Genomic DNA, 14,786 nt, shown 5'->3' with positions numbered 1-14,786 from the left:
ATTTTCAAGTGTATCTGTAGAATCTGAAAACTGGACAAGAAATACCCCAAAATTAATGAGATGTAAAGTGGGAAGCAGCAGGCAGAATCTATGGAAATAGAAAACCACAGTGATTCTCAAATATTGATGTGGACCAGAGTCATTTGGAAAAGTTGGTAAATATACAATGCTTAGGCATAAAAGATGACTAGTTGTATACACATCTATATGAGCTTATATGTATATGTAAGAAACAAAGTATATCATCGTACAATATGTATTATACAAAGTGGCTAATTTTTTTTTTTTTTACCTCCGTTAAAGGTCTCCTAAGAGGAATAAAAGCATACAGGGAAAGATTCTTGGGCTCTCTGATATAATAAAGTATAAATTTGATTTTTGTCCCTAGTTCCTAACAAAGAGCTTCAAAAACCCTTTGAATTTACTGAGTGATAGCAGTGTTTTCACTGTGCTAATGAGGTGACTCATGGTGGGTCCCCAGATTTAGGATGGGGACTGTTCACTAGAAAGACCCAACATATGATGAGAGGGCTGGGATTTTCAGCTACTTAACCCCTGGGAAAGAGAGGGAGGCCAGAGATTGAGTGGCTGATGGCCTAATCAATTATGCCAATTAATTATGCTTAACTATAATTATGTAATTAAGCTCCAGTAAAAACTCAACACCAAAGTTCAGTGGAGTTTTTTGGTTGGTGCTTCACCAGGAGGCTGACACACTTTGACTTCACAGGGAGAGGGTGTGGAACCTCTGCATCCAAAGCCTACCAACTCATCTGATATCCTTTACAGTAAAACTCCAGTTGTAAGTATAGTGCTTCCCTGAGTCTTCTGAATTGTTTTAGCAAATTATTGAGCCTGCAAGGGGGCATGGAAATACCTGAATTTATAGTCAGTTGATCAGAAGTGTGGGTGGGACTTACAGCTGGGGTCAGGAGTGAAAGCAATCTTGGCTGTTAACCTGTGGGGTTTATGCTGACTCTGGGTTGTTGGGAGTCAGAAGTAAACTGCAGTTCACTCAGCTGGGTATAAAGAAGAATAGGGTCCATAATAAAGGACATATTGGATGTGAGGACATATTGAAAGTGATCAGAGAGTTAGCTACATGGGAGACTAGCCTGAGATAAGTCTAAAGTGAATGCATGCTCAGTCACTCAGATGTGTTCAACTCTTTTTGATCCCATGGACTGTGGCCCACCAGGCTCCTCTGTCCGTGGGATTTCCCAGGCAGGAATGCTGGAGTGGGTTGCCATTCCCTCATCCAGGGGATATTCACGACCCAGAGATCTAACCTGTGTCTCCTGCATCACTGGCATTGGCAGGTGGATTCTTTACCACTGTGGACCGGGGAAGCCCAAAGTCTAAGGTAGTGAACTAATTTGATGTGAGTAGTAGATAGGGAAGACTCAGAATATGTTGTGCTGGAGATTCAGTGAAAATACTATTTGTCTTCAAAGTTTGTGATGCTGATCCTGGGACAAGAGAGAGATTTGCTCATGTACTAATACCACCACAGAGACTGGGAAGGCCACTGAAGTTTAAGGCATACAGAGAGAAAAAAGACACAGTGCAACAGCATAAGAAACAATACACAAAATGAAGAGACAACCTACAGAATGGGAGAAAATATTTGCAAGTGATGCGACTGAAAAGGGCTTAATTTCCAAAATATACAGATAGTTCATATAGCTCAATATCAAACAAACAACCAAACAAACAAAAAAACCAATCAAACAATGGGCAGAAGATCTAAATAGATATTTCTCCAAAGAAGACATTCAGATGGCCAATAGATATATGAAAAGTGCTCAACCTAATCACCAGGGAAATGCAAATCAAAACCACAGTAAGATACCACCTCACACCTGTCAGAATGGCCATCATCCAAAATTTACAAATAATAAATGCTAGAGAGGGTGTAGGAAAAAGAAAACCCTTATACACTATTGGTGGGAACAAAAATTGGTACTGTCACTATGGAGAATAGTATGGTGGTTCCTTAAAGAACTAAAAATAGAGTTATTAATACCATAGATCCAACAATCTCATTCCTAAGCATATATTCAGAAAAGATGAAAACTATAATTCAAAAAGATACATACATCTCAATGTTCACAGCAGTACTATTTACAACAGCCAAGACATGGAAGCAACCTAAACGGCCATAAACAGATGAATGGATAAAGGTGATATATACACATACACACTCACACACACTGGAATATTACTCAACCATAAAAAGAATGAAGTGATGCCATCTGCAACAACATGGACAGACTAGAGATTATCATACTAAGTAAATCACACAGAGAAAGACAAATACTGTATGATATCACTTGTATGTGGAATCTAAAAAAAAAAATTATACAAATGAACTTATTTACAAAACAGAAACTTACAGATCTAGAAAACAAACTTATGGTTACCAAAGGGGAAAAAGTCAGAGAGATAAATCAGGATTTTGGGAATAGCAGATTCACACTATTATATGTAAAATAAACGACAAGTTCCCACCATATAGCACAGGGAACTATATTTAATATCTTACAATAAACCATAATGAAAATGAATCTGATAAAAATATGTGTATATATACATATATATGTATAACTGAATCACTTTGCTCTACACCAGAAACTAACACAACATTGTAAATCATCTATCAGTTCAGTTCAGTGCAGTCGCTCAGTCATGTCTGACTCTTTGCAACCCCGTGAATCGCAGCACACCAGGCCTCCCTGTCCACCACCAACTCCTCGAGTTTACCCAAACTCATGTCCATTGAGTTGGTGATGCCATCCAGTCATCTCATCCTATGTCATCCCCTTCTCCTCCTGCCCCCAATCCCTCCCAGTATTGGGATCTTTTCCAATGAGTCAACTCTTTGCATGAGGTGGCCAAAGCACTGGAGTTTCAGCTTCAGCATCAGTCCTTCCAATGAACACCCAGGACTGATCTCTTTTAGGATGGACTGGTTGGATCTCCTTGCAGTCCAAGGGACTCTCAAGAGTCTTCTCCAGCACCACAGTTCAAAAGCATCAATTCTTCGGCACTCAGCCTTCTTCACAGTCCAACTCTCACATCCATACATGACCACTGGAAAAACCATAGCCTTGACTAGACGGACCTTTGTTGGCAAAGTAATGTCTCTGCTTTTGTATATGCTATCTAGGTTGGTCATAACTTTCCTTCCAAGGAGTAAGTGTCTTTTAATTTCATGGCTGCAATCACCATCTGCAGTGATTTTGGAGCCCCCAAAAATAAAGTCTGACACTGTTTCCACTGTTTCCCCATCTATTTCCCATGAAGTGATGGGACCAGATGCCATGATCTCAGTTTTCTGAATGTTGAGCTTTCAGCCAATTTTTTCCACTCTACTCTTTCACTTTCATCAAGAGGCTTTTTAGTTTCTCTTCACTTTCTGCCATAAGGGTGGTGTCATCTGCATATCTGAGGTTATTGATATTTCTCCTGGCAATCTTGATTCCAGCTTCTGCTTCTTCCAGTCCAGCATTTCTCATGATGTGCTCTGCATATAAGTTAAATAAGCAGGGTGACAATATACAGCCTTGACGTACTCCATTTCCTATTTGGAACCAGTCTGTTGTTCCATGTCCAGTTCTAACTGCTGCTTCCTGACCTGCATATAGGTTTCTCAAGAGGCAGGTCAGGTGGTCTGGTATTCCCATCTCTTTCAGAATTTTCCACAGCTTATTGTGATTCACACAGTCAAAGGCTTTGGCATAGTCAGTAAAGCAGAAATAGATGTTTTTCTGGAATTCTCTTGCTTTTTTGATGATCCAGCGGATGTACTTCAATTTTTTAAAAATTCTCAGGAGTTTCACATGAGGATTGTAAATAATAATAAGATAGAGTGCAAGATACTGCCATGGAAGGATGACAGGAGTCAGAAGCAGACTAATGAGAACTGAGTCCCAAAACTGACAGTTACTCACAACAGGTTCCAAGGCAATTATTTAACCTTTTTAGTCCCCAGTTCTTCTTCTATAAAAGGGAGCTAATCCTTAATTTGTAATTACTAGGAGGATGGGGAAAAGTAGAGTAAATGTTGTTGAGTAAAGTGTTCAGTATATGACAGCTAATGGATATTTTAGGCAAATTAAACAGTTTGAAGACATCAAAATGGAGCCTATTAGAATATCTCAAGCCAGAAACAGGGAATTCATTTCAGTATATTCTTTTCCTCCTACCTTCATAGGATCTTTCAGCAATTTCATCCAGTTAACCTCCTCAGAATTTTTTTATCTCCACTGCCAATGCCCTCTTTCAAACCAGAATCATCTCTAACCCAGACCACTCAAGTAGACTCCTAACCCAGATCCCCAACAAGTTCTCATACTCTCTAACCTATTCAAGGGCCAAAATGACATTTGGCCCAGGCTTCCACTGCTCAAAGTCCATCAAAGACTGAATAATGTAGTTCCTACTTGTCTCTCCAATCTCAAGTCACGCTCTGCTTTTGCTTGCTCCTGGGGTTGACAACACTGACTTCTTTTAGTTCTTCAAACACACCAACCCTTCCCCTCTTAGAAGGGCCTGCACAGGGGTTCTTCCCTTTGCCTGGAGTTTTCTTCTCTATGAACATATCTAAGACTGGACGTCCCTAGTGGTCTAGTGGTTAAGAATCTGTCTGCCAATGCAGGGAACATGGGTTCCATCCCTGGTCTGGAAAGATCCCAAAAGCCAAGGAGCAACTAAGCCTGTGTGCCAGAACTACCGAAGCTGGTGCGCCCTAAAACTTGTGCTCTATAACAAGAGAAACCACCGCAAAGAGAAACCTGCTCACCACAGAGAGCAGCCCCCACTCACCACAACTAAAGAAAGGAGCACAGCCATAAATAAGTAAGTAAAATTAAGTAGTAAGTCCTAGCAGTGAGCCTGTAATTCTGAAATAGTGATGACTACAAATGATATTTCAGCATGTCTACAATAACAGTAAAATGATATGAAAATATCTGTGATTTCTATTCATGTCAAAGTCACAGGAACTACTAATACTATCATGGTTTGCTGCATACATCATAATAGGAAGACATGCTAAATTTCAATTACAGATTACTAGATATAAAGATGCATTTTTTTGTTTTGTTTTCATCCAAGTTCATGAGTTTCCTCAATTCTATCCAAAGGAATCCAAAATTAGCAAGCTTTGAGTTAGAGGAATCCTTTAAAAACATGAAGTCACTCCCCTGTTCAAATTACCTCACTCAGAATGGAATGGCTTTACATCCCAGAGGAGCCTGGCAGGCAGTCCAGAGGATTGCAAAGAGTCAGACATGCCTGAGTGACTGAGTACAAAATAGAATTCAAAGCCCATACCAAGGCCTATAAGACCTCAAGTTATCTGCAGATACACCCTTCCTCCCACTAGCACGGAGCACACAAACACACATGCATCCTGCTACTTTGCCAATTTCCTTTCACATAATTCCCTCTTGGCTCATTCTGTTCCAATCACAAAGACAGGAGCCAAAAAGCTCCTAACTCAGGAACTTCGTTCTTCCTGATCCTTTTGCCTGAATCTCTTCTACCAGACATCTACATTATTTGTTCCCTCACTTCCTTCCTCATCAGAAGGACCTTTCAGGACTTCCCTGGTGGTCCAGTGGCTAAGACTCTATGCTCCCAATGCAGGGGGCCCAATCAGGGAACTAGATCCCACATGCTGCAACTAAGAATTTCCACACCACAACCAGAAGATGCCACAACAAAGATCGAAGAACCCATGGACTGCAACTAAGACCCAGCACAGCCAAATAAATACATGAAAGTAAGAAAGAGATTTATTAAAGAAAAATAATAATAATTCTAAAAAGGCCTTCTCTACCTTCCTTCATAGCATTTATTGTCATCTGCCATATATACACACACACACACACACACACATATATATATATATACTTTTTATCTCTCATCCCCTAGAATATAAGCTCCAGGAGAGCAGAATTTTAAATGCTTTGTTCAATATTATAATCGCAGCATCTGAACCAAAGCTTAGTACATAGTACTGTTCCATAAGTATTCTTTTGGTTCTCCTACTTTATACCGAATCTCTTCTTCTCTGCCCCGTTCATTCCCAATTTAGGCAAAGACCTTTTTGTTTTTCCCAACATTGTCTCTTTAGACAGTGACTGCAATCACTTGTGAGGCTCTAACTGCTATTTCAGTATAGATTAAATCCATTTCTGAATATTTATCCTGTGACTTTCTGCTGAGCTCCCCACCATCTGATTCTTTTACCAGGCACTACTTCGTGAAAGTTATTTATGGATATATTTTAACACTACTTTTTAAAAAATTTTATGTTTTTTTTTTTGAAGTAGAGTTGATTTACAAAGTTGTGATGATCTCTGCTATACAGCCAAGTGACTCAATTATACACATAAATTGTTTCTTTTCCACTAGATTTCCCATAGATTTTTTTTCCCACTATGGTTTATCACAGGATAAGGACTATATTCCTTGTGCTATACAGTAGGACCTTGTTGTTTATCTATCCTATATGTAATATTAACGGTTTACAGCTGGTAATCCCAAACTCCCAGTCCTTCCCTCCCCCACCTTCCTACCTCTTAGCAACCACGAGTCTGTTTTCTATGTCTTGTGAGTCCGTTTCTGTTTTGTAGAGAGGTTCATTTGTTTAGCACTACTTTTTGACTCTAAGTTTTTAACAGTTGACACAATTAGAAAATGCATCATATGGCAGACTCCTTTGCACACATTAGGAAATAAAAAATATTAGATAAAGGAAAAATGCACAACAAACAAAAAAAATCAGTCATTGGCGGGCAGCTATAATGAAGACTAGGACTTGAAGCTGGGGCAGGTACGTGCAGACATGCACAAACGTGCACACACACACAGGTATACTATTTGGGAGTGGTAACAGGAAACATTTAGTTGGAACCAGAGATCAAATTGCCAACATCTGCTGGATCATGGAAAAAGCAAGAGAGTTCCACAAAAACATCTATTTCTGCTTTACTGACTATGCCAAAGCCTTTGACTGTGTGGATCACAATGAACTGTGGAAAATTCTGAAAGAAACGGGAATACCAGACCACCTGACCTGCCTCTTGAGAAATCTGTATGCAGGTCAGGAAGCAACAGTTAGAACTGGACATGGAACAACAGACTGGTTCCAAATAGGAAAAGGAGTACGTCAAGGCTGTATATTATCACCCTGCTTATTTAACTTATATGCAGAGTACATCATGAGAAATGCTGGACTGGAAGAAACACAAGCTGGAATCAAGATTGCCGGGAGAAATATCAATAACCTCAGATATGCAGATGATACCACCTTTATGGCAGAAAGTGAAGAGGAACTAAAAAGCCTCTTGATGAAAGTGAAAGTGGAGAGTGAAAAAGTTGGCTTAAAGCTCAACATTCAGAAAACTAAGATCATGGCATCTGGTCCCATCACTTCATGGGAAATAGATGGGGAAACAGTGGAAACAGTGTCAGACTTTATTTTTCTGGGCTCCAAAATCACTGCAGATGGTGACTGCAGCCATGAAATTAAAAGACGCTTACTCCTTGGAAGGAAAGTTATGACCAACCTAGATAGCATATTCAAAAACAGAGACATTACTTTGCCAACAAAGGTCCGTCTAGTCAAGGCTATGGTTTTTCCAGTGGTCATGTATGGATGTGAGAGTTGGACTGTGAAGAAGGCTGAGTGCCGAAGAATTGATGCTTTTGAACTGTGGTGCTGGAGAAGACTCTTGAGAGTCCCTTGGACTGCAAGGAGATCTAACCAGTCCATTCTGAAGGAGATCAGCCCTGGGATTTCTTTGGAGGGAATGATGATGAAGCTGAAACTCCAGTACTTTGGCCACCTCATGTGAAGAGCTGACTCACTGGAAAAGACTGATGCTGGGAGGGATTGGGGGCAGGAGGAGAAGGGGATGACAGAGGATGAGATGGCTGGATGGCATCACTGACTTGATGGACGTAAGTCTGAGTGAACTCCGAGAGTTGGTGATGGACAGGGAGGCCTGGCGTGCTGCGATTCATGGGGTCTCGAAGAATGGGACACAACTGAGTGACTGAACTGAACTGAAGAAGAAGAAAACCTAGCAAGGAACTGAATCTAAAATATAGGTAGGAGGACTTCCCTGATGGTCCAGCAGTTAAGAATCCACCTGCCAAAACAGGGGACATGGGTTCAATCATGGGTCCAGGAAGATCCTACATGTTGAGGGACAACTAAGCCCGTGCCGTGCTCCATAACCATCGAGCCTGTGCTCCAGAGCCCAGGAATTGCAACTACTGAGCCCATGAGCTGCAACTACTGCGGCCCACGCACCTCGAGTCCATGCTCCCAACAAGAGAACCCACGCAATGGGAATCCTGTGCACTACAATGAAGAGAAAGCCTGCACACAGCAGTGAATACCCAGCACAGCCAAAATAATAAGTAAATTAATTAAAATTAAAAAAATACAGGTAGGGACTTCCCTGGAGGTCCAGTGGTTAAGAAAACATGCTTCCATGGCAAGGGGCATGGGATCAAACCCTGGTCAGGGATTAAGATTCCTCATGCCATGTGGCATGGCCCAAAAATAGGAAACAAAAAAAGTACAGGTAAAAGAGTTTTCTTTGCAGGGGATATGAAGGGCACTTTCTACTTGAAATTAAGAAGGGTATTGGAGAAAGAGTAGCAGAAACAGCAGTAAGTGAGGAAAGGAATGGAACAGGTCATTCGTAAACTCATGCTCAAAGGAGTTAGTTTTTCCCACAGGCCTACTGTTTTGATGGGAGCTTCCAAGACCACATCTCAAGGGTGCTGTTTCTTCATGAATCAACTGGGTTATTACCTACAGTTCCCTGCCTTGGTCCAGTCATTTCTCACTTACCTGAGCACAGGCCTCTTGTCAGCTCTCTGCCAATCATCCATGGCTCTTTCCCTTGTTCCAATAAGGAAATAACTTGAGGCTTGGGAATGTAAAGTCCTGCTCACAAGAAAAGATATGGAACATGGTTAGGCTGTGGGTAAATCAGACCCGAATGTAATACCAGTCCCTTGATGATCAAGGAAGAGATGCTACTGTGGGAACAGTCAAACAAAGAAGAGGCTCAGCCATAGCCAACTAGGAGCTGCTCATTTCCCACTCTTCCTTTCCATTTCAGTTCAAACCATTTATTTGAGAACAGGGAGCAGAAATTCAGCTGGTAACTTGAAAAGTAGCTGAGAAAGTCACTGCAGAAGAAAGAGACATTCCAGGGGAGAACTCAAAATACCAGTATAGATGTCCTTACCCATTGACACCAGATTGCTATAGTTTTCCAACATCACATCTCTGTACAAGTCCCTCTGAGCAGGGTTCAGGAATTCCCACTCCTCTTGAGAGAAGTCTATAGACACATCACTGAACACCACTGATCCCTGAAACAATAAACACATGTATTATTTGTGCAACAAAAAGAAATATTTCACAAATGTTAGTAACCAAAGAGTTGATGAGATATTTTACTTTAAACACAGTATGCTACCTAATCTATGGAAAATGAATGACAGAATTTAAATATCATTTTGCAACCTCTAATGAATTAATGAATCTAGACAATAATCCTCATTGGTAGCTAACATTACAAAAGGAAAGAGAACCAGAAATAATACACCTCCTAATGGAATCACACATCACCACCTAGGAAATATTTCTGACCAAAAAACCCCAACTGAATCTGATCAAGACCTACATACTAATTCCCTGGAAACACTTACATGATACCCCAGAGAAAAAATCAGCAAAATCCAAATAGCAGACAAATGAATCTTTTTTTTTTTTTTTTTTCTTTTCTAACAACAACAAAAATTGCAAAGAAAGGAAAGAGATGGAAGGGCTACCTACAAAGTAAGAAATTGGGCTCAAATATCCTTAAAATTGTGTTTGTTTTTCTTAGAAAGAACTGAATGTCAGGAAGGTAAGAAGGAGCCTCAGCTAACTTACCTGGGCCATGGCTTTCAGTATTACAGGGTGATCAGTCCTCCTTGGGGCTGTTCTCCTGAAAAAGGATAGTGTTCTGAGAAGGCAGGCCTGGGAAATCAAACAAATATCTAGAGACAATTCTGGCCTTACAGCTTTTGGACCCTCCAGGCAAAATTACTTCCATTTCCCTTGGTCTCAGGAAATAACTCTAGTTAGTGAGTGGGAGTCTGGAATAAATCCCCCTCATTCCTCAACTCCAGAAATCCCAGGCTTTTGCTGTAGCAAGATGGATCCCAGCTAGTTGATCCAAAGGAATAAAAAGTCATAATTCCTCTCCTTCATATTGTTACCACTTTGTTCTGTTACAGAAATAATTAGCATATTCTTTTAGGAAACGGAGAGTCCAAGTCCAAGTCCTAAGGCTCTTTTATTCGGGGGTCTGGTTTTCCATTGGTATGCCATTTCTATAGACACCGGGCACAAAGTTCAGAGTCCATTGGGAGGGTGACCATGCGTGTAGCCTAATGTTCGCAGCCTGGCCTAAGATGGAGTCCAGCTCTGTTTCCTCCTTCAGTATAAGCAACCCAGGTTCCTGCCTCAGCCAAGTGATCCAGGTAAGACCTTGCCCCATCTCAGTCCTGCTGTTGCTCTGAACCCAAGACAGAGCTGCTATGACCTGCTCTGAGTGGACCCCTCCTCTGTAGCCCTCAGGTCCCTAAGCCAGCTTTACCTAAATGGTGCCTGTGGCCAGGCTGTGGCCAGGAACACAGTTTATTCTAATTAGGACTAAGTGTGAAGTGAAAGTGTTAGTTGCTCAGTTGCTCCGACTCTTTGTGACCCCATGGACTGTAGCCCACCAGGTTCCTCTGTCCATGAGATATTTTTCCGGCAAGAATACTGGAAGGGGTTGCCATTCCCTTCTCCAGGGGATCTTCCCAACCCAGGGATCGAACTTAGGTTTCCTGCATTGCAGGCGAATTCTTTACCATCTCAATCACTAGGGAAGCCCAATTAGGGCTAAAGACTTCCGTAAGCAATTCTCATTTGCCAAGCCTGAGAAGGTCAACTTCCCCCAACACACAACCACGCTCACATTCACAATGAGGCACTCCTTCCCTTATGCACTAGCTCTTGTTTTTTTCTAAAAAACAGCCACCAGGGACTTCCCTGGTGGTCCAGGGGCTAAGACTCAGTGCTCCCAGTGCAGGAGCGTTTGATCCCACATGCTGCAACTAAAGATCAAAGATTCCAAGTGCTGCAACTAAGACCCAGTACAGCCAAATAAATATTTTAAAAAACAAAAACCCCTGCTTATGTGTATTAGCCACACAGAAGTTAAAATGTCAACTCTTCTAGTTCTCAGGTAAGAGCTTTCTTACTCACACATATTTATATCAAAAAAAATTTTCTTTTTTCTACAATTGTAATGCTTTCATTACATTTAAGCCTTTAATCAATTATTATTTTTATTTTGGTATTATTTGGTAAAAGACAATGGCATGAGATTATCAATTATAATTTTACTTCAGTAAAAGATATGAGTTAATAATCCTACTTCATTTTCCTCCAGAGAGGGCTACCCAAATGTAACAAAATCATATATGAATAATATAGTATTCCATGGGACTTAACATGCACCATTATTTTATTGCTACTAAGAAAGGAGGAACTATTTAAGACATAACCTTATTTCATGTATGTAAAATGGGGGGTGGGGTGGAAATGAGCCTTAGAACAGATGACTATGGAATATATTTTCCATACTGATTTAAATGTTACTCTTGGAACGTCCCTGGTGGTCCAGTGGCTAACTTTGAGCTCCCAATGCAAGGGGCCAGGGTTTGATCTCTGGTCAGGGAACTGGATCCCACTTGCCACAACTAAAAGATCCTGCACGTTGCAATGAAGATCCGAGATTCCAAGAGCAACAACTAAGACCCTGCACAGCCAAATAAATAAATATTAAAAAATAAATGCTACCCTTATCATAGAGGATACATTTGGATTTGTGATTCTACTTTCATTCAGTGATCTGTTTATTATTTTGCCAGTATCACATTCTCTATTTATTATAATTTACAAATATATTTTAATGTCTAAATAAAAGACTCCTCCACCACACACCTATGAGAATGGCCAAAATCCAGGACACTGACAACCAATTCTGGCCAGGGTGTGAAACAACAGGAACTGTCATCCATTGCTGGTGGGAATGCAAAATGGAATGGCCACTCTGGAAGACAGTTTGGCAGCTTCTTACAAAATCAAACATATTCTTACCATACGATCCAGCAAGCACCTTGCTATTTATCCCAAAGAACTGAAAAAGTATGTCACACAAAAACTTGTGCACAGATGTTTATAGCAGCTTTATTCATAATTGCAAAAACTTGAGAAAAACAAGATGTCCCTCAGTAGGTGAATGGTTAAATAAACTGTGGTACATCTAGACAATGTCGTTTTATTCAGCCAAAAAAAAAAAGAAAGAAAGAAAGTGGCCTATGGAATCATGAAAAGACATATACTAAGTGAAAGAAGTCAATATGAAAAGCTCCATCTGCCAACTATATGACACTCTGGAAAAGGCAAAACTATGGAGACTGTAAAAAGATCAATGGTAGCCAGAGGTTAGGAAGAAGGAAGCAAAGAGGGATGAATAGGTAAGGCACAGAAGATATTTAGGGCAGTGAAACTACTATGTAACACACCATAATGTATGTTACACTTTTAAAACCACATGTTATATCATTATACCTGATGAGTCATCAAAAATTAAAACACCAACTGACCAAGTATTAGAATACAGGATGACTATGCTTATAAACTGCTAGTAAGAATTTAACAGATACAACCATATCGGTCCAGCATTATCTAGGAAATTTGAAAATACAGACATATCTTCTGGCCTAGCAACTCTATTGGTATGTTTATACTCTATGAAAGCATGCACATGTGCACCAGGGTACTTATAAAACAAAAAGGAAACCCCAGCGCACCTTGTATTGGGCTTGGTCAACAGCCATTCCTTTCTCCTCAGGGGACCTCTCTGAGAAAGACAGAGCTGGAGGAAGGAGAAAGGAATTATGAAATGCCAGGTCTTTCTGTGGCTCAGACTGATTAGATAAGAGGTTATTCTGGACCCACACCTACTACCCATGGGAAGGAGGGATGGAGAGAGGTCAGAGGAGTGGAGGCTGTCCTGAGCATTCCTGGTTGCAGAAGGCGAAAAGTCTGCTGCTCAAGACCAAAATCTGTCCTGATCTCACACATCAACCACTGGGACACACACACTGTCAGCTTGGCACAATTACAGACACTCTCCAACCGCACACACAGTGCCACAAAAACTTATGCGATCACACTCACATATCCTTACACAGTCATAGACATCCAGTACACTTAGTACTGCTAACGTTCATAAAACCACCATCAGAGGCAGCCCTCAGATAACACAGTCATAGCAGCACAACCACACTCTACACTCCCCACCCCAACACACACGGCACAAACTTGTATGGGTAACCACAATCACTTGTCCCACTACGGGGTCGGAGCCGCACACTGTTACAATTACACACCACAGAGAGGATATCCACAGTCACACCTGCACACAGAGTTTCGCGCGCATGGTCAGTCACAATGACATACGCACACACAACGCCGCACGATCACATAAAGTCACAATTACACACATGGATTCCCACACTTCCCCCTCCCCCGGTCCTAACAAATCATACAGGCCCAAGACTTCGGACCCGCCTGGACTGTCCTTTCAGACCATCAGAGATGCACATCCGGCACCTAGACGAGCCCCCGGGACCTAGGCTGCTCACCTGGCACTTCCCCTTCCCCGGAGGCCGAGGGTCCCGCAGGCGAGTGAAGGGTCGGCCCTATACGCGCCAGGATCTCTGGGAAATGTAGTCCGAAGCCAGATCCGCTAGGACAAGATGGCTTCTCGCTCTCGGATTTTCTGCACCGCCTGGGGCCAAGTTACACCTCTTCTCCCCTCTCGGAATTGCTGCCAAGAATCTTGAGATACAGATACAGTCCCCACATCCCAGAGACAAGCTTCCTCCAAGGGCCAGGCCAATCCCATGGAGTCATATGTCCCCTGAGAAATAGAAAAATGTCGCTAGATTCGCGCCTAAAGTAGGTTAGAGAAGCAAGAACTTCTGGGAAATGTAGTCTAGAACCAGAATGGGTGAGGCGCCCGCCTAAGTAGAAGATTGTCTTGGTTGTTGTTTTTTTTTTTTTTTTTTCACAGAGTTTGCTGCGGTGGAGGACAGAGTGGCGCCCAAGACTCTTCTAGGAGTTGTAGCTTACTCTGAGAATATTCCAGATCGACTAAAGCACCATTTTTGCCTTCCTCCGTAGATTAACGTGGTGTGTGATCTGTGCTAGTCTGGGAGCTGAAACCTAGGAGTCTCAGATAAGAACACTCAGCAGGAAAGTGAAGGAGAGCAATCAGCGACTCCGGAATGCTGCGGATGGGGACGGATTATCAGGCGCTTGCAGCAGTTTGTTTGTTGTGCATGGTAATGTTGACTTTGATAATGGCCCCAGTGAGTAAAGCCGCAGGTGAAATTGGAGTTACCTCACTTTCTTCATCTGGAAAACAGTGACCATTTAGGGTGCATGTTCTCGTACTATCAGTTTTGACTTTTGGAGAAGCAAAAAGCAAACCAATGTGTCTGATACATAGTTTCAGACTTGTCTTTTATAAATCATAGCTCTGTGTCTTGTATGGCCGTGGATCCCATACCCTTCCATGCCTTAGGATTTTTCATGGGTACAGCTTGTCTCCCAAGAAAGCACAGAAGGCTGCAAAAAAAGT

General features: G+C 41.6%; 1 protein-coding gene across 1 annotated transcript in view; it reads right to left on the bottom strand.

The window, feature by feature from the left end:
• LOC109572363 (zinc finger protein 383) overlaps positions 1-14,062 on the bottom strand; it is a 43,429-nt gene extending 29,367 nt beyond the window's left edge. Inside the window, exons 1-5 of the mRNA XM_070772101.1 lie at positions 13,786-14,062; positions 12,949-13,013; positions 9,974-10,028; positions 9,282-9,408; positions 8,879-8,974 (exon numbers count right to left, since the gene is read on the bottom strand). Coding sequence (XP_070628202.1) covers positions 8,879-8,974; positions 9,282-9,408; positions 9,974-9,982 — 232 coding nt within the window. The 5' untranslated portion in view covers positions 9,983-10,028; positions 12,949-13,013; positions 13,786-14,062. The remainder of the gene's footprint in view (positions 1-8,878; positions 8,975-9,281; positions 9,409-9,973; positions 10,029-12,948; positions 13,014-13,785) is intronic.
• Between the last annotated feature and the right edge of the window lie 724 nt (positions 14,063-14,786).

Source organism: Bos indicus, chromosome 18 (genome assembly GCF_029378745.1).
Source record: "Bos indicus isolate NIAB-ARS_2022 breed Sahiwal x Tharparkar chromosome 18, NIAB-ARS_B.indTharparkar_mat_pri_1.0, whole genome shotgun sequence".
Lineage (NCBI taxonomy): Eukaryota > Metazoa > Chordata > Mammalia > Artiodactyla > Bovidae > Bos > Bos indicus.
The sequence above is the reverse complement of the archived record's forward strand: the minus strand, read 5'-3'. Positions and strand labels throughout refer to the sequence as shown.